The sequence below is a fragment of the Choristoneura fumiferana genome, chromosome 18, assembly GCF_025370935.1.
Source record: "Choristoneura fumiferana chromosome 18, NRCan_CFum_1, whole genome shotgun sequence".
Classification (NCBI taxonomy): Eukaryota; Metazoa; Arthropoda; class Insecta; order Lepidoptera; family Tortricidae; genus Choristoneura; species Choristoneura fumiferana.
Genome location: NC_133489.1, coordinates 9,147,297 through 9,168,939, shown reverse-complemented (window position 1 = coordinate 9,168,939; position 21,643 = coordinate 9,147,297). Strand labels below are relative to the sequence as shown.

Sequence of the window (21,643 nt, the reverse complement as noted above, 5' to 3'; positions counted from 1 at the left end):
CCAAAATACATGTCTACCAAAATCTCTAACCCCAGTGGTTTAGCTTGTGTTTTGTCTATCAGTTAACCACGTTACTCTTTTACAATTATAGATTGTTATAATTTTTATAATACATGATAATTGGCTTAGTCTAAATGCATTAGACTGAATGTGATGGCTACAATATACTTAAGTATGCGAGCGCAACGAACATTTATTGAATTGACATGGGCAACAGCTGTCGCTGACATTTAGCTCGCGGCATTTTCATTGATTACTAGAGAATAAAGTGTTAATGTAATATGAATTAACATTTTGGTGTAATGTAAAATATAATGCATTTTTCCTTGGTTATAAATTATAATCGTGTACTAATCAACTAAGGAATTAAGGCTTTTCATGCTGTGCGTGAAGTTATACACACATGGGCCCTTATGGAACTAAAGATTTTCTGATTGCGAGAGTAAACCTTTGTCTGGAAGTAGAGCGTAAACAAGCTTGATGATGAATAGGAAGCCTTAATATTAGAATGTAAATTTATGCTAGATGCATTTAAAATATAAAAAAATCTTTCGTCTTATTAAACCTCCTGTTGCGCTGTGACTCGCGACGACGCTCTCCACGACTAAGGATATGGAATAGATCCGCAACTATTGGACTATTATCTGTTACATTACCACATGAGTAAACCAGTGCCTAATTAGTTATATTGGATGCCTAAAACAATAGTTATTACTTTCCTATTTTTTTACTGAAAGAAAGAAAACTAGCAAGATTGAGGCGGCTGCGTTAACTCTTCCACGGAGTCGCAAATGTCCATCTATACTAACAACAATTACTTACTTGACCTGCATGCTCATTTGTCTACTATGCTATTCATAAAAAAATGTGTTAGTTATTAGCCTCGAGACGCGATTAAATTCTTTAAATCCGTTCAGCCTCGTCATGCTAGACATTTTTATCTCGAATGTAAACTCCGAGTAATATCACAGCCCTTTCGTAATTCGTACGCCGAATTTTGCACTCGGTTGGCGTATCTTACGCTGCGGTTAAGGGATATTTTCGCTTGGGAGAGATACACAGGAGTAGCGTTACAAATTAACGAGGAAGTCAGTCAAGTGTCAGGACGAGCCTCATTGCTCCGGAGTGACGTCTACACGCGTATGAGTCTGACACCGACGGTTCACGTGTGATAAGTATTAACGCACAATAAACACCCCATCATCATAAGTTAAGACATTTTTGAGAAAGGATGAATGGAATATACGCCAAGAAATATTTAATTGTATCCAGTTGGTGGTACCTACTTAGTATTATTACTTTGAAGTTTTCTGTTCGTAGGTATATTGCTGCGTGATTAAGTGATTAAGTGTCAAATTTTTGGGAATCCTTCGAAAGTACCTACCCCTTTAAAGAAAAAAAATCTGATTCAGACCACGAAGATCGAGTTTTCGGTAAACATTAATTAAATAACGTACTCGTTCTTTATGTCGGTTGAAAATCAATTTACGTTTTTGAGTAAAGCGAGAACACCCCAAACCACCGGTTACAGGTTTTTTTAGGATATAATTTGAGTTAGTTTTGGACTTCATAAAAATGATCCATATGGTCGTAGGTCCCCTACTGGGGGACTCCTGTAAGTGAGATAAATTATAGATGAATTGCTTTAATAAACTTTTCCGGGGAAAACGAGCAGCAAAAAAGAGGAAAAGCGCACTTAAACAGCAGTCTCACATCACGGCATTATTAACTTATCCTGTTTAGTGTTGTTTGCGTAAATTGTACCTACTTAATTATACTGGGTTACCTGCGAGTTTGCCATTTTATACAAAAAAAGAACATGGCGCAGAACTCCCTTCCTTGAGGAAATTTCTGAAAAAACAAAAAAAGATCGAAGGCTGATATTACGCATACGGTGTTCTTAGGTCCTGCCACTACTGCACCTCAAATTACAACTAAATCCCTTGCGAGGGCCTCTCTTGTTAGCTTAGCCTGCCAGACCCTTTCTTACTATTCTTCGTCCATTTTCACCAAAAATTTACTGACTCAAATGCTTTTTTTTAGTCATTGCATAATGCTTATATTACGTATGAGAAAAGTAAAAAGTGATTCATACATTACTGAGATGACTTTCACAACAATATTGTGTAATTTTTTCAGCCCGTCTTCTGGACGTCAAAACGGTCTGTAAATATGTAATATTCTTAACTTCTTTTAGAATAATTCACATCATAAATTTATGCAATGAAAAAAGTAGTTCATACAATTAAAATGATTTTTCATATATTAGGCATTAAAACTTATATATAGAAGTGGGTAATCTTTTTTGAACTGTGAAATTAAATAAATTAGCGGAATCGATAAAATTTGGTACGGTCTCTTTTAATTTTAAGGTGGCGGGCTATTAACAAAAATGAATAAGGTTTTGCTGCGCCAGGAGCGACCTGCATTCTCCGTCCATAATTATTGCGGTGATGCAATTTTGTGCCTAACACAGATAAGCTACCGGTTTGCTTTTAAGTCTAATTTCCACCAATCAGCCACGAATAGCGGTTGAACCATTAAGCCGCGACGACGACCCGCGACCTTAAGATAGCTAAGCTTATGCAAAATAACGCATATTTTGCATCATCATCATCATCATCATCCCAGCCTATATACGTCCCACTGCTGGGCACAGGCCTCCTCTCAGAACAAGAGGGCTTGGGCCATAGTTCCCACGCAGGCCCAGTGCGGATTGGGAACTTCACACGCACCATTGAATTGCTTCGCAGGTTTGTGCAGGGTTCCTCACGATGTTTTCCTTCACCGCATTTTATTTTGCATAAGCTTAGCTATCTTAAGGTCGCGAGTGAGCAACGAAATTATTTTAGTTCATTGATATGGACCTCCGCAAAGTAACGCCTTATTCAATAAATTAGGTATACTTTGTCAGTTCAATGCATTGGGCTAAAAGCGTAGCTAATAGAGGTAAATAATACTTGTTTCCGTTATGACGGCGTAGCTGTATTTTGCACAAGTACCTACTATCAAATCTACACCATTAAAGGCTATAAATCTGCAAAATTTACTATTTTTAGGAAACCGTACCGCAAAACGGAAAAACGGAACCCTTATAGAATCACTCGCGTACCCATCTGTCACAGATAATTTGGTCCAAAACTACTGAACTAGTTGAGTTGAAATTTGGTACACTGTGTAAGTCGATGCCCTAAATAAATGAATTTTAGGCATGAGGGCTACTTTAGGAGAAAATTAATAAAAAAAATCATATCAATGATAGAGCTTATTGAGTGTTTAAAATACTTTTTTTTAATCAAAGATTCAGAAGATTTTATAATTTTCAGATATATTATTTTGTAGTTACTCGAAAATATACAAAACTGTGAAAAAAAAATAGAAAGAAGGAAAACATTTTATTTTTATCGTGACAACAAAAATATAATAATAGTAGATTGTTCAACAAGGGACTAAAACAAGGCATTATGGTTGTTTAGTCTCGCGTTAAACACTCTACTTTTCACTTTGAATGCGAGGAAAAAAAACAATGTTCTGTTCAAAATTACTATGTTGCTTTTTAAAAACGTGTATGCTCGAGTAATGGAAAGGCCATGTTTTCAAATTGTTGCGCGGTTTTGTTGGCTTGCGTTAAACTTGGCGTAACTGTGCGGGATAGAGAATATGACTCTTTAGAGCGATTTAAAAAAAAACTTTCACTAATAGAAAGCTACAGTTCTTGACTAACATTGGCTACCTACTTTTCCTCGGGAAAATTAAAAAATATCCCTCGAGATAAATCTTTCACTAATAGAAAGCTGCACAGTTTTTGATTGACATAATAATCTACTTTTATCCCGAGAAGTTGTAAAGTTCCCACGGGACATGAATTACTGTTATATTACTGTTGTATATTTTAACATTCTTAACTGTCAATAAAAGACATTGTAGTTGCAGATTTCTATTATTTAAATCTAACCCGAAATTTAATTCACTTATTTTTATTCCGCGGATATATTGCATTTTTCCGAAGAAAAGTAGTTTTTATCAATCAGGGATAGTGTAGCTTTCTATTTGTAAAAGAAATAATATTTAAATCAGCTTAGTAGTTTCAGAGATTACCCCCAATAACCAAAGAAAAAACAAAGTTTAGAAATTTCCTATCCCATGGACTTTTCTAAAAATCTTTCCTTAGAATCTTTCCTTTTTTTCTAATACTTTAGGTACTTACATTATGTATGCCAAATTTCAAGTACATCTATCACCAGTAGTTTAGGCTACGCGTTGTCTGTCAGTCAGTCAGTCATGGTGAAGTTTAGGTTAGTTATCTATAGATAAATTATTATGTTACGTAATGTAATGAGTTGATAGGTTTGACGTATTTAATGTTTATTTTCGTTTTTAGAGCACACCTAAATAATATATTTATACGACTACTAAAGGATTTTTTAACTCAGAAATGTTACTACAGTATAAATTAATATTTAGAAGAATAAAGAAAAATAGTTATACTGTTATTATTATTGTCATTAAAGATGATCTCATTGCACTAGGTATTACTTGTCCTATTATCTATTCATTCTGTGATACCACATAAGTTCAAAGTTTGTTATTTGTAGATAAATGTATAAGTAGTTTATTTAGATACTTTAATTATATAAAGTTAATTTATAAGTGTTCCTTAAACCTCTTCCTAAAAAATAAATGAGGTTAAAATAGCATAATATGTTATGTATAAGTTAATTAATGTAATTAATTTTAAAATTGCCGCGCCCCAACAGGGCATCATTTTTTATAATTTTTTGTAAAAGGTGTTGCAATAAATAAATACTGAATACTGAATAGCACAGAATAAGTAATAGTGTTGTAGCTTGTTTTTGAAAACCCTTTTTTACCATTTTATTTTATTTTCATCTTTTTAGCTACATATTTTATCTCATCGAGTCATGTGTACTTCAAAACTGAACGTAAATGTAAAATTTCGTTTCTGTGCTATCAACTCTTGAGAAGTTCCGTCATGAGCAGCAGAAGACCTTTAGTGCAGCATCAGGTGGTGTCTACATATTATATAAACGCATTGTCATTGAAACTGAACAATCATGTAGAGTTTTTTTGTTTATGCCATTAACTTTTGAGGAGTTCCCTTCTACGGAGACGATCCTGGCCAGAATGAGCAGAATGTCAGTGCCAAATGATTGAACTGTTACCAGATTTAAATCAGTTTGCCAAATCTACTCGAACTCTACGTCCCTATGAGGCCGTGTCCTAAAAGTACATGAGTACATGACTTCTTTAAAGCTTAGAAACCTTCAAATGCGGTACTAATATAGTACTTTGACTTTCGAAATATTCCAATTTAAAGAGTATTTGCATTGCACTGAGCTTTTATGTGAGTTCAACCTTTTTTTGAATAAAATCGGATTGAGTTTTCAAACGTATCAGAATAAAATGTAATTTAAATAAAAAGTATGTACTAAGGAGTATGATATCAACTTCGAAGCAAATCACCCACAAAATAATTTTTTACCATTTTTTAACCCCGTTAGGGGATGAATTTCAATAAAATATGAAACAGGTCTTCCATTAATTCTGTTAAAGAATGTTTATGCAAAATTTGAAGTAAGTAGATTGGACCAAGGAATCACGTTGTCCCATACAAAGTTTGTTCCCCTTTTTCATCCCCTTAGGGGTAGAATTTCGGAAAATCCTTATTGAATGCCTACGTCATACAAAGAAAACACGCTTCAAGTTTCAGGTCTCTACGATCAGCGGTTTAGGCTGTCATTCAGGACAAAGCATTTTATATGTATAGATGAAGTGCTTGACGTGACGTGAAGATGTGCTTGCATATTTAGCCAACAGTTTAAAAATAAAAAACTATTTTAAAACTGATTGGACTATGCATAATAAAATGAATTAATCCTTAATATAATTGAATAGATTCATATTCGTAATCATTAATTGTGTTTCACAAAACTAAATCGTGTTTTTTTTTAAATATTTTTGCACAGTTCGCATTTTGAGGTTATTTCCACGCCCTAAAAATCCTCCATTCACAAACACCGTGTTGGCTGTTTAGAGGTTTCCAACTTAAATTAAAAAAAAAACTTTTATCTCTAGAGAATAAAAAGGAGCTTTAGTCCCGATATGCAGAGACTAAAGTAACATTTTAAGAGCATGAGAAGTGAAAACAAATAAAAATACGCGTCATGATCATGGTACTTATTTATTATTGTATATCGACAAGTTGTAATTAGTAAATGACGTTGGTCGATACGATCGTTGTTAGTGTTTTCAATATGATAAGACATAAGATTGTAATCATAATATTTACGGAAATATGATTGAATTTACGCAGTAACATGGCTAATACAAAAGATATTATTTTAAGTAATTTTAGGGTCAGATTACGTAATACATTATAACTTTGTGTTGGGTTGCATCTTCTCGCACTACGATAGTTGTTCTAAATGAAACGATTTATAATTTAGATTAAAACATGCAAAAGAAATCACAACAACTTTTATTTATTCATTGATATAATTTAATAACACGATATAAAAAATAATAAATGGCAGCTTTAATCATTATTATGCATGTTGTCATGTGTCATTACTATAAAAATAATCAATGTTCCTACTCACGGGGAAGCAAACGTGAGGTCATTAGCATTTAAGAGTAAAGTGCAAGCTCCTACTGATGCCTTTATAATGATTGATTGCATCAGACACACTTGTACGAATGCGTATAGGTACGCAGCCTGTCGAAAGCTCTGCCTGCGAGGCAGGTTTCTCGCCACCAATGTACGTTCGTTGCATCAGCTACCTTTAAGTGCTAGTAATTTTATATAGGCACTTACATACTTACTCCTAAATTAGTCAAACATCCGTCATTCTCACTGAGGTATGGATCAAAGTGTGAATACAGATTTTGAAAACAAGGTTTAGCTCATAACTACTACCACAACTGGGACTTATCACTCTTATATTAATTAATTAATCAGGCAGTAGTTACGAGTGAAAATCACGTAAGTTAAAAACATTAGCTAATACAGTCTGTGCTATTTTAATTTTGGGTCATACATACACTGCGTGCTCAAGGGGAACTTAAACTGGAATAACTAACTTGCCCAGTGGTTTTCAGAAGAGGTGGATGTTAACAAACCAAATTAGTTATTAATTTGTAAATTTTTCTATCTTTTGTAGCAAAATTATCGATTGCATAGACAAGTCTGCATGTGCCTCGGATGTACTAGTTTAGCAACTTGAATTAAAATTAGAAACGTCACGTTGACTAGAGTTGCGTGGCGAAGTAACGACTAGATTCACAAAGGGTTGTCGAAATGTTTAGTACCTACTCGTCCACATTTTTCATTCGCCTTTTTTTCGACTTGTTCACCGAATATTTTCACGCCACGCCCGCCGATGCATGCTACTTTCATTCAAAAACGGCATTCGCTTGCCTAGATTAAAACTGTATATTTTGTTCATTATGTACCTGCATTAGTCTAATTTTGGTTCGCATTTTGACCATTATTGAGGTGTTACTTTCTACTGGCACAGGCATTGTTGTTGCCTGTGAGTTATTACGATTTCGTAACATCTAATAGGCGATATAGCATCGATTTTCACACAAAGGAAGGTTAGTGGCGCAGCAGCGGCCCCTTTTCAATAAAAATCACATTTTCTTTCACAAGTCGTCTGTGGCTGCCTGGGTGACATTCATGACGGAGTTTAGTGACTTCCGAAGTAGCAGGTTATCAGACTTAGTGGAGGGGTGGAGGGGTGCTGGAGGGTAAGGCTGGAAGCTGCGTTGGATCTCTCCCCTCGCATTCGCGTCCCCAGCCCCGGCGCGGTCGGACGCGTGACGCTCGCGTATTTTCACGTCCAACGGTTTACGTGACAGCATTTTATTTATTTACGCAACGGCCTTTACTTACACTTCATCTATTCTGCTGTTTTGTTGTCGTGCTGGAGGTTTGTTGTGATAAAAGTGTACAAGTGACTTTAACGGTTCCTTTTTTGATCTGATAGTAAAATAAATTATTTTCGGATGACAATGGTGACAAGTTTTTCCGGATGTTTTATAAATAAATGAAATATAAATGAAATGATCTTGTCTCAACCAAAAAGTGAACACATGCCAGCGTATTAAAATCTAGAAAACGGATAAAAAAATGCATTAATATTGTTTAAAGACCCATATGGAAATTAGTAGAAAGTCATTTCAAATAAAATGATCACAATTTAGTCAGCCAAAACAAGAAAACAAATTAAACATGGGAAAAAACCATAGTTAAACCTACGTCTATTCCTATTAGACCTATTTGGGTCAAAACAAAAATTAGATATTATTATGCCTGTTATGATTACCCAATAGGTTCACCGTTTTATGGAAATAATTTCCTAGGTTAGCTTCGAACAATTATAATAATTAGTTCCAAGGCATGGTAATAAACTAGAAACCCGACCATTATCTAAACGATTTATCTCATAAATCTGGACGGATACGTCTACGTCTTGAAGATAGAAACGCCTGTCTTTATCGACCGCTATCTATTTATAAACAGCGAAAAGTTTGATCACAAAAATATGCAACGACGGCCTAGTTTATTATCATCACCAAATATAGTAGTCATAATAATGAGGCGTGACAATTCATTGAACAATAACATTTTGAAATGAAATTTGGACAAGATTGTAATCAAATGTGTTTTCCATTGGTTCATTTCAAACCTTTGTTACAAAAATGACCTGTATCTATATTTAAATACGTGTATTGAAAAGCGGAATGGAGAATTGATTGCCTCACAGTATGCTATTGTTCCGTATTGTTTTCATTAAATGAAGCCGATGTTCTTAAAGGAAGATTTCCTATTCAATAAAAATTAGCATTTCATTGCACAAAGAGAATCGTCATTAATTGATGCTGGTTAATTCGAAAATAATTCAATCAGCTTAGATGTCGAGATACATTCTCAATAACACTATAAAAGTATTTTACGATTTCTATTTTTAATTAGATATATATCGGTAAACTAGTCTTTGCCGCGCTTAGTTTTAGAATAGGACAGATCCATCTCTTTCCAAGGATATCGGAAAAGGCGACTTAGGGACCTCATGTGAAAGAATTAACTCCGGACTATCGATGCGGTGTGGAAGGCAAGGGGGAACCAACGCACTATTTTCCTAAAAAAATCGCCATAAATGTTTATTTTAACTAGTAATCCTCAATCGACGGCTACGACTAACCTGTCGAGAGTGTAGAAACTTCGAATAAAGATTGGTAAACCACTGATATCAATTTAAATTATTTTTTTCTTTCTAGTTAGTTGATCTAAAACATAAATTAAATAATAATAATATATAATAATATAAATATCTCATCTTTAAATCTCATCCATTAGGTAGTAAAATAATCTATAATATAAAAGTGAACCACGAGAACGGGAAAAAAAACGAGACAGAGCAGGATGGCGCTCTACAACACCATTTTGACACGTTTCTCCCAAACAACGCATTATTTCTCTGGAATTTTAAAGCAATTAGATTCTTTGAAATATGATATTGGGTGCGTATAATGTCGTGTATAATGGCCTTTATCGTGGATATTTGACGTTTTGCATTTTAACAAAAGACTGTTGTCTTGCAGGCCTGCAACAGTATATTTTGAAGCCTGTTTTATGGAACACAACATAAACATTACATAGCATGTTTGAGAAAAATAATTTGTTTCACCACAACAACAACATAATTTTCACTAAATTTAGATACAAATAAGAGATCACACGACATATGTCACCGACAGTAAAATTGTCACGTAAAATAGGTCTAATGTTGAATTACGATTATATCCGCTTTAGATAATCATAATCTTTGGCGATACGACTCCATTGAATCTCCACTTCCATAATGTTTTTGCGATGACCTGTCCGAGCTATGATAATTATTTCATGAATATGGACTGGTATCACTCTTATTCTTTACCGTATTTTATGTCAGGATTCACAGACCATGGATCTAGATAGTGACATCAAAGTCTGTGTTAGAATAGTTAATAAATTAGGCACGAGCACGCCTAGGTCTAAAATTATATAACATACTAGCCTGTTGCCCGCGACATCGTCTGCGTAGAATTCGTTTATCATTATCTCGCGGGAACTATGCAATTTTCCGAGATAAAAACCATCCTATGTACCCGGGATTCAAACTATCTGTAAACCGAATTTTATCTAAATCAACAAAGGTAACAAACAAATAAACAGACTTACAAACTTTCGCATTTATTAGTAGGCAATGAAAGTGTGGTTCGCTTTAATTAATCTGCAATAACGCAAATAGACAGCTAGTTATTGGACATTTTTCTCTTGATATGATGTCTGTAATTTGAGGCCGAGTCAATGACCGTAATATTTATGTTCACTGATATAGTAAACTATTGCATTGCTGCTCTGCTCTACCTTACCAGCACTAGCTACCGGCCTTCATGCAGACGCCATAAAAACTACAAAATCGCGCTTTCGATCCGGACTCTAGAGCAAGCTGGTTTCTATCTGGGATGACAACCTAGAATGCTGCTTAGGCACAAGTATACAACTACTTTGTGACCAAACCCTTTATGAGTACCTAATAATTAAAACAGGTAATCAACGGATAAGTTATGTGATTTACCTTATTACAATTTAAATATCTAACATCATATCAACATAAAAAATATAATTCTCTTATCCAGCGGACCTTTGTATGATACTAGCTTTTGCCCGTGACTTCGCCTTCCAAGAATTTGTAAAAACCCACCCAATTTTTTTTCCCACACGTGCCAAAATATTTGCTAAAGAAGTTCTGGTTCTGTGAAACCTCAATCTTTCTGTAGAAACTTTCGCAGTAGGTTCCTAGTACACGCACTCAGTGTAGTTCTTGGAATGCCTTCTCTCCTGCAAGTTAATATTTTTTTATGCAAAGACCTCAAAGCAGTTATTTATTTAGCTCTACCTTAACATATGTCTACTTTAGTCATAAGGAAATATTTTTTGCATTTGCATTGCAGCTTTTTTATGTTTTTCTAGGAATGTAACTATGTATGTCAGAAACTTAACAATTAGGGTGCGTAATACGTAAATACCTGTGCTGCAGTACGATAACAGCAATTTGTATGAAAACACCTTTTTTAATGGCTTTTGATTGCGTTGACTTAGAAGAAGTAGAAGCAGACTGAAAAGTATTATTATTATTTTAGTGTCAAGATTAAACATGAGCGAAAAGCAACTCCCGACATAAGTGCTTTGTGAAAAATACACGAAACATACTAGTTGTAAGTTTAAAAATACTCTAGCTACTGAATCACTCATAATCAATTTCAATTTAAGTTCAAAGTAACAGAAAATTAACATGTTCATTGTACGACAAATATAATTTAGCACTCAATTCAAGCACTCACGAGACAAACGCGTTTTGTAGCTACCGCTATTTGCTAGCGTAGTTAGTAGCTTAACGATTATCGAAATGCTTCACAGAGTCCAAGTAAGGGAACAAAAGGATAATCACAGTAATTAAGAACTTAGGAGCGACAAATTACGGTAAAATTAGAGCAAAGAAGGGTAATTACAGCTTAATTATTTAAAGGTGCCAATTCATTTAAAACATGACAAACGTGATCAAGATCAAGGGTAGATCTATCTTATTTAATATACACTTAAATTTGTTTTATTACTTCAGTTTCACTCTAGCTACATGTTTAGTGCTTGGAAAGTCTATATAACAGTTAAAAAGCCGTAGTAATATACTTACAAAAAACAAAAACTAAAAGTCCATCGCACAACTTTTTATTTTATAGTACGCGTCGACCATCATGTACCCTGCGGAATAGGGAAAGTTTTAATTTCGCAATTCGTATTAAAAAAACGGCGAAGATGCGCTTTACGGAACATCGGCCGTTATAAGATCCGGAATCGCCATAATATATCCTGAGTATTCCCGGAAGCCCGATCGCTGTATTTTTCTTCCTTTTCCGCGCATAAAACTTGTAATTAAAATGTCAAAACCTTGTTTTTTATTCAACGGATGAAATTCGGCAAGTATTGATTTTACTGGAAGCGCAGACATTAAATACCGAGATGTTTTTCGTACGTTTTCATTTCAAAGGGTAGGTAGATGATAAAATCTGTTATTGTCTTATGGAAAAGAAAGGTGACTTATTTATTTAAAAAATAGGTAGTCATGGTACATCTTTTCACTTTTGCTTTTCATTTAAGTTGATAACTGTAGTAAATTTAAAGTTCTAAATAAATCTTATAGGTTATTTAGTACATTGTCATGCACAGTTGAGGTCAAAAGTATCTATTGAAGCCGCGTCAAATTTGTGTACAGGTGTACATTGATCTTATGATATCTTGGTAACGTATCTATTGACTTTAGCTAATTATTATTTATAATTTATTGTACGTTTTGGAATGTTGATGAAATTATAGAAATTGGTACTACGTAATTAGTTAAATAGCACTAAAATAATAATATTAACGTAACCGATAGAGGAGTAGCTTAGATTCTAATTTTCGTACTTGAAAAATTATCGACTTAATAAAATGTTGGGCTCTTCTTTTTCATTCAAATACCTCTTCGATCGTCCATTTAATTGAAACTTGTGATTTATATCACATTAATTACGAAATTTATTACAAATTTCACGGTTGGTGATCAAAAAGGGCCAGGCTGGAGCTATATTTCTTGAACAGGAGATATCGTTTGCAGGCCTTCAAATGGAGCCTTTGGTTCGGTTCCACTGGAGCGGGAATTTACAACGGAGAGGGCGTGGCAAGGGAGAGAGACTGATGGGTGAGAATTTGACAGAGGTCGTTAATTATATGCCTGTCGGTCTCGCAATCGCGAGCCAAGCTCCTTGTGGTTGAGGGAAATTAGCGCTCCTGCTCTGTTTTGCATACGCACAGCTTAAAACTAGATGTTCCTTGAAAGCGTAGGTACACAACATTTCGTACCTTTAAAATTAAACTGAAATAATTCGTTTTTTTTTTTTCATTTTAAAATTCAGCCAGATTGTGTTTTACTTAAAGTTTATTTTGGAAATGTGAGTTAAGGTTGTGAGTTTTCGAATATATAAAATTGATTCAGTTTAATTTAAGCGATTTAAGCTTCTCATAGCCGAGTTTGATGGTACGTGAGAATTAATTAATGGGTATACCTAATCGTTTGTATTTCTTTCTGGCTCGAATGTCACTACTTTTTCGTATCTCCTGCTATTAATGCGCTCTAGGTACCTTGAGATTTCATAGATTTTACTAAATTATGGTACTCACCTACCTCGTGTTTTTAGGTTGCGTGATATTTCTACTCTACTTATTATTAGTCCTTTGGGGGCACTACGTTCAATATTACTTCGTATTGACACACAATAAGGAAACTGAATAGTATCATTTTAGATCACGCTGTTTAACATCAAAAATATTTGCAACGACTTTAATTACGATTGGTTTTTTTTTGTTTTTTTTTTATTTCAATTCCAAATTTTTACTTTTACAGTCATCCCGTAAAACCTAAATTGTAAATACAAACTGAAATATAGATGCACAGAAAAACCAGAAAAATAAGACCATCACTGGGAATCGAACCCAGGTCCTCGGTATTCCGTACCGCGTGCTATACCGCTACACCACTGATGGTCACTGGTGGTTTAATTTTTTTTTTTTTTTTATTTGACTGGATGGAAAACGAGCAAATGGGTCTCCTGATGGATTACATGAACTCAAACCGTGACCCGTTATTTTTTGTCGTAACTAGTTATAATTTCTGGTTCATGTGAAATATCAGCTCGATTTAATAATACTGAGAACATTTTCATGTTAATCGAAATGCGATTCGACAATAAATTGGTGTTTAATTGCACAATCGGTCTCACTCCCGCAAATTTGTCTTAAAATATCGGTCAAGTCCGAACCGAATAGAATAATGGTGTGGTGTAATTGACGGCTCCCTCAAGTTAGCAATACGTAATTAATTCTCGGCTACGACCCATCTATACAATTTGCATGGTGTTAGAAGGCTTTAGGGGCGCGTTTTATATACAGCACATTTTCCACAACATTTCATTTAACTTTCAACGGCTGAGATTCACGTCATTGTTTAACTTTTAGCACTTTATTGCATTGTTTACCTACCTATTTGTGTGAATTCTGTAGAAGAAACTTTTGTAAAAGAAGCATTAAGAAGGTAAATTAATTATTTTAGCAAAGAATCTACAGTAGGTGATTTTATTTTCGAGAAAAAAAATTAAGGTTCCGTACATTTCTTATCCCTTAAACGTTAGTCTAGAAGAAAACTTGGCTCATTTGACCCGCAACGAGAAAGACCTACTTAGTGGAACAAGTTTTTCAGCCGTCGTGCCGTACTTTCCATTCATCGACGTCAAGCTCAATTAGGGCTACCTATCGGCTCCTATTCAGTTAATAAAGATACCTTGAACCGATCCTATTCATGTTAACTCTTGACGAGTAACTTTTTACTCCAATTTTATTTTCAATGGCTTCAGATTTTTCATAGTGTGCTTTATAGTTTGCCTAAAGCGGATAAACGAATTAAGATTTAGTATACCAGTTACCAAACATGTCTAGATTGCTGTCAATTTAATGTGCGTAATGATCAAGCGCTTGAGATTATAGGCGCAACCTGACTCGCGGCGTGTGTCTAGCTATTGACACAGTGTCCTCGATAGTGCATAATTGCATTACCAACTTTAATCGAAACAAGTTTCATTTTATGCAAGTACATAAATGTACATAATTATTCTTGCCTTAGATATTGCTTAGTATTTTGAGCATACTGACTGACTGAGGTGTTTTGTTTTGTAATCTGATAAGCTTAAACATAAATGTTTCAGTTAGTTAATAAGATCTAATTGGCACTACAAACAATCGACAAAGACACAGACAAAACAATTACACAAAATTTATGTTAGTTGTAAACTCGCAATTGTAAATATTTATGGCATTAGACACTAAATATATTAAGTAAAGTTGCACTCATATCGCAGCAGCTGTGTGCTCCCAGAAATAAGCAAGCTGGGTCAATTAATTTTGACAGTAATCCGCGCAAAATCACTGATCTATCTGGGTACAACCCTCACCCGAATCGGGTATAAGAGTCACATGGTATCGGATCACAGCGGATTTAGAGACGCCACACCAACAAAGCTTAACCCAAACCTACTAAATATTAAAAACAAAAATAAATACTGCCGCAACAAAACATTTACGTGCTCCAATACGTAACATTCGTATGAAAACGGATTACAAGTAAATAAAACACACACACGGTTTGCCTATTTAAAGAGTTATCTTTGTCGTGACTCAATTTCATTGACATTCAATGATTCAGAAATAAGGAAGCTGTCACAAGTCAGCCTTTGTAGAAGATTTGGCTGAAATAAAGCTATCCCGAATGCGTAGAGTTGAATAGCGTTGTGCTATTCGTTTTACGTTCACGAAATATCTCCAAGAGCAGTTAATAAGGTTAAATAACGATATTTACTCAGCCAATTTTCAGTGAGCCGTAGTCTCACGGTTATCTTTCCACCTACATAATGTAAACAGGGTTTCTAATCTCTGTAATATTTTATGCCCATAAAACTTTTAGAAGGCGACCTTCGCTGGAGACAAAGGGTCGAGGGGATTATTCCCACTAGTTACCTGCTTTTAATTCGAATTCTCTGTTGATTCCAAATTTAAATTCGGACTGGTAATATACTGGCAGCCTAATTAGTTATTGGATTAATTGCTAACCGTTTGATCGTATTTAAGGTGATATAATTGGTTTATGATTCCGATAATCGTATCGTACATCCATTTGAATCGTGACCCGTCGTAAGTTTAAACAGTGCAATTTGATTTTGCTTGTCAGATATTGTGGTGCTATTAGGAAATTCATTGTGATTAGAAAACCTTCCCGAAAATGTCATTTTTTATTGAAATTTACTAAGAACCTCGGTGATTTTGTTCTGTTTAAATGAAACCGCCATTTTGGGCGATCCATTTGATCCATACATATGATTTTTAAAACATCCCTCGGTTTTGCATCGGAATTTGTAAAGTTTCAGTGTGTCACACACAGACAATGGATGATAAACAAATATATTATTATAAATAATTAAATAACTACTTAAACACATAAGGTCCATGATTCATGTAAAACGTTCATATTCATCGTACAAGTGTCTGCCCCATCTATTATTTAAGCTTGGGTCCTCTAGCTTCATAGCTATCTGGTCGTTAATGACAAATGTCTGTAGCAATATAATAAAAAATGTAATATGCAGTCCAATTCAATTTATCACGCCGTTAAAGGAACCGTTAAAGAAACTTCATTGTTTAAATTAGTAATAAAATAAAAATATAGTAGACGTCGTTTCGACCGCCCTAAGAAGCTTTTATTTTTCAGTGAAAAAGACTAACGGTGTAGTGTTAAAGAGATTAAATTGTCACTGTGATACAAACCTGAGTGGGAATGGCTACGTGGTGGATTTGGCTTGCGGTGGCATGCCTGTTCTCGAAAACAGGGGCTACAGTTTACGATGATGACTACGAGACTTACACAAAGGCCTACGATTATAAAACTGCGGGTGAGTCCAAGAAAATTGTAAGGTTCGCTAGCTGTGCCAAGTTGTTAACCATACATACCTACGGTATAACTCTAGGTGATATCAAGGTACAGTCAGGATTACTGTTTTACTCTGTCGCATTGACACATTCGTCAGCTGTAATACGATAAAATATAAAAGTGTGCCACTACTTTTGATGCTGACTCTACCATAATACCATGGCGTTGAAATACAAGTTACAAAATTTATTAAATCTGGCAAGTCAGATTTCATGCACTTACAGTGCTCCAATTGGTGTAAAATTTGATTTAGCTACTTTATGTACCTAGACTGGATGACAATGCCTACAGCCAAAAAGAAAGAAACGCTACCAATATGCTTATATTATACATATTCTTAACATTTTTCATGCAGAATATCGTTAGTAATAGATTTGTTGATTTGATTTGTTTGACCGTCACTTGAATCCATTATTTTCTATAACTTAACTAACTAACTTACTAATTTGGCTCAGGGACCCAAAGAGGGTCTTGGCCTCCGAAACGAGAGCACGCCATCTGTCCCGATCGTGCGCAGCCTCTTGCCAGTCGTCAACTTGGAGACGAGATCCGCCTGGACACTGTTCTCCCAGCGGTACCTGGGTCGCCCAACCGTCGTCTCTCTTGACAGGTCCCAGGATCTTACGCAAGACCTTCCTTTCCGCTACAAGGAGTTGAAATTCCTCTTTTTGCGTTAGTGTCCAGGCCTCACAACTTTATAAAACTGGTCAAAATCAATAAAACCGCACAACAAAGAAAAACAAAGATGCGAAAAATTTGGGAGGACATTGGCGTCTAATATAATATTCTTACCGCTCGCACACATGAAAGTCCGTAGGTAGGTAGATCTATCAAAAGAAAATTGCTGCCCAAAAGGATGAAACGTGAATAATAAAACGGGGCTTTGTTTGAAACTAGGTATTCGGTGACCTACACTACAATCAAAAAGTAAGTGCATATACAAAGCTTTTAGTAGTAAAATATGGCTGACAGTATTCAAATACCTATTTATATAGTGCCACGAGAGTTGAAGTGAATGATTACACACACAGCTACAAAAAGAACTGTTTACACAAAAGGAGAATGAATGATATGAATGAGTGTAAATGTCAAAATCCTGCTGTCATTACACGACATTTTGTAGCAGTGTGTGTAATCATTCACTCAACTCTCGTGGCACTATCTATAACAAGGGACGATACTATCTGAATCCTTTCTTATAAGGTGTTAAATACAGATACAACCTTATATCGTTTAGATTGAGCACTATTTCACTTTATGTAGATTTTATACATAGGTAGCAGCAACGACCACGAAAGATATGAGTATAACGAAGTTTGAAGAGGTCTCAAGTTAGTACTTTTGCGCTTCGAGTTCGGAATTTCCATTTGATTTGTTTGTAGTGAAATTTCACTAAGTTACTCGAAAGTTCTGTTTATATTAACACGTTTATTTGACTAAGATTCAAAGCTTCAGCACGGAATACGAGTATTGTCTGTTTATTCTATTTTATACCTATAGATGTAAGTTATCGTTTAGGTACACTTCACTTTTAATTGATTTGATATTCTCAAAATATACGGGTTATTAAATTGAACGTAAAAAATGGATTAAGTCCACCCACTGTAGTTACTTACAATTTTTTTTTGTAGGTAGGTAACTACTTAAGTTCAGAAGAATCATGATTGGCACAACGCGGTTAGCTCTCTAGACGTAACAGTTGATACATGATGAGATGAAGAAGGTATGTCTTCTGTCTCTATCCACGATACTAATTTGTACATGTATACATTATATGTGAACTTTAATAATTATTATTATTCAAACATAATAATGCTATAATTATTTAATGGTAATGTAGACGGTTACATTTGTACCACGATAATAATGCAAGGTATTGCTACCATCTTGCTATAGTGCTTGCATCGGCGTTGTGAAAGACGGTACTAGGTTGCATCTATACAGATGTTAATGGGCTGAATGTAGACGGTGTATGTAACGGTAATGCTATAGTTATTTAACGGAAGAGAGAGATTTAGTTAAAACGAGCCTATTTTGTTCCACTTAGGCTTTACTGTATTATGTTGTTGTTATTATAACTATATAAGTCTATTTACGCTTGTAATAATATGGAAAGGCATGGCCGCTACTCGTAACATGTGCAAGTGCGCTCGAAAGCCCCTGGTTACGGTAACGAATGCACTCATCGCACAGCAAGTATACTCCGTAATACAATTTGCCTCCTCCTTTACACGCTATTGCCATCTTGGGGCCAATTTGGCCTAATGCTTGTGTATTTTGCCTTTTGTCTAGAATATTTTGCGGAAATGGCAACGGCTTCTGCTTTAAAAATAATTGAAGCTACGAAGGCGGGACCAGCTGAGACCTTACCTTTTCTTCGTTTTAAAAGAATGAGATTTGTAATCCTTACTAAGCAAACAAAATGGAAGTGGAATTACTGCGTCCCAGCAGGTTAATTATTGAGAGTGAAAAGTAATTAAGCCAGTCTTTTACCTCAGCCGGAGGCAAAAGCTTAACGCTAAAGAAACACAGTTAACGCCGTCGTCGTCGCCTTGGATTACTAAGATTATCAAAAGATCAGAGCGACGAAAAATGCGCGTTCGTTTTGAATACGGGCTGTGCATAGTTCGTTACAAAGGTCTTTGAAATGTAAAACTCTCGTTCGCTCCTTTGTAGCATACCTACCCTTAAAAACCTTAACACATTCGACGTTAAAGGCGAAAAGAAAGTACCACCGTGACTTTACTGAGGATGAGTTGACCCTATCTACTCTTTACATACTTAGGTACATACCTATCCCGTTCCTCGTTACAAAACAGTTGTCTTGACAAAGTATGTAATGTTTTTAGTTGTACGCAATTAAAAAAAAGTTACAAATACTATAGAGCTGTCAAAAATACCTACCTAAAACACCTACTTACTTATTGCTAAAGTATGCGCATTGCTGCTGGTTTTTTTTACAAGTTTTTTTTAACTTGCCTTGTTTATATTTATTTGTTTGTTTGGATCAAATCTTGGAAGCTAAATTTGACCTACTCTCAGTGGTCCGATTGACTTGAAATTTGGCATACTTATGTAAATCTGGTGACAATACAATAATCTGGAGTGAAATCCTAGTAAACCGTCACAGGATCGAATCCGCAGAACGGAACTCCTCAACGGTTAATGGCATGACTTGAAATTCGGTACGAAAATGAAGCTTTAATAACAATGCAAGCACAGTCAAAAAAAGTACAGTCAGCAAAAAATCTTGTATTAAAAATTAAAATTTTAACAAAAACTTATTTTCCCTTAAATCAAAAATAAGGAGCAAAATAGATTTTACCAACATATGTTCTTACTCGCATACGAAATTATTTGGAATGCGTAAAAAAATCGTTCCTTAATCAAATCAGCACATTTCTTTATATGCAGTCAGAGCCATTCTTTCCGAGAAAAATGTGCTAAGGTGATATGATTATAACGTGTACCTACATTCGTATGCTCTACATCATTTTTGCTATTATTATGTTTGCTTGATGGTAGATTACTTACACCCTTCCATTAGCTCAGCTAACAGGCTTGCCTTAAAATATACTTATAGATAGATGCAATGTTCTTTGGATCTATATTATCATTCACTTTCCCTTACGCCGGGGAACATTAGTGTAAATTGATACTTCACCGAAGGCGTCTCAATAATATGTTAAGTCTCACGCGTTGTTAAGTATATCTGTTAGTACCTCATTGGTGAATCTCTATATCTTTGGATCCTGCGTTCGATGTTCTACTCTGGACGGAGTGCAGGTATCTTTAGTACTAGGTATTTGTACTGTTATTATGACTCACATACTGTATAGTCTGTATTCTTCAAGTTATCGGTACACGTATATGCACAGAGATTTCAAATAAAATTTTGTGTTGTGGAGATCACCAGACGGACAACATTATAGTCCTTTGCATGACACGTCACCAATGACTGTTGAGAATCGGAGGGTCCCAGACGCGATTGAGTCAATGCTGTTACGATTCCACGTTAGAGTGATTTTATCCCACGATAAGCTATCTCCATGGAATTGGCTTATCGCAAGGACAGCGCTTCACGTTTTCGTTTTACTGATTCCTCTACCCTAGATAATAAAACCGCAATTTGTTGGTTTCGCCGGCAGGATTTTCGTATTTTGATCCGTCTCGCTTGATTAGTGATTCAGTCGCTAACGCCCGTCAGACTGTGGCCTTGCACTGGGCCCGGGACAGAACCCGCTTCTACTAATGGGGCCGTTCCCTAGCGATTAATTAACTGTACACTGCCGAATAATCTCTTTGTTCTGCCTGCGACTTGTATGGACACTTAACCAGACCTTACTCTGTGACATTAACCGCGTTAATTTACTGCAAAACAGGTCTCGGGTATTGTTCTCATCGAGTTTGCGGTGAAAATCCATACGATGCGTTCACTCCAGCGAGTGCTCGTACTTTGGTGAAGTTCTTTTGGCGACTGAAATGAGAGGGGGAGGGAAAAAGATCACGTAGAACGTTAATGAGCATTTAGCGCGATAAGCACGAGCGTCTAACAAGGATTGAAGCAGGATCTGTTGAAGCAGTTCGCATTAACATTCCAGGGTAGAGGGGGCAATAATGCGGGTGTTATACGGCGAGCGTTACACTCGAGCCAGCGCGCCTCAGGGAATACCGACCGGGCCTTCGCTATACCTTTTACACCATTACCAGTTTACCGTCATAAGTCGATTTGTATTAGTAACCAATTGACCTAAAATCTTGAGGCCAACAGGGTCAGTCGTAGATCACGAATTTAAGAGATGTCTCTAAACCCCCCAACTCATGACATGAAGGAAGCAAATTTTTTAACAGTATGTAGCTTTATGACAGACGGCTCAGTTTATTGGTAGATTACCCGATAATTAATGTAAAGACATAGGATTATTTTTAATTGCGTACGGAGATACATACATACTTTGACACTCTTGGAAAGCCCAATGTCTCGAACTATATACCGAATTTCATCC

The 21,643-nt window shown here is 35.5% G+C and overlaps 1 protein-coding gene across 10 annotated transcripts in view; it reads left to right on the top strand.

Annotated features, from left to right (window-relative positions):
* Positions 1 to 21,643, top strand: part of LpR1 (Lipophorin receptor 1) — a 239,890-nt gene that overhangs the window by 185,709 nt on the left and 32,538 nt on the right. For 2 of the 10 annotated variants that reach the window (XM_074101454.1, XM_074101448.1), the window contains exons 1-2: positions 7,793 to 7,952; positions 16,419 to 16,599. The exons of the other annotated variants lie outside the window; for them this stretch is intronic. In XM_074101454.1, coding sequence (XP_073957555.1) covers positions 16,485 to 16,599 — 115 coding nt within the window. In that variant the 5' untranslated portion in view covers positions 7,793 to 7,952; positions 16,419 to 16,484. Of the gene's footprint in view, positions 1 to 7,792; positions 7,953 to 16,418; positions 16,600 to 21,643 lie in introns of those variants that run through there. 10 annotated transcript variants of the gene reach the window in all.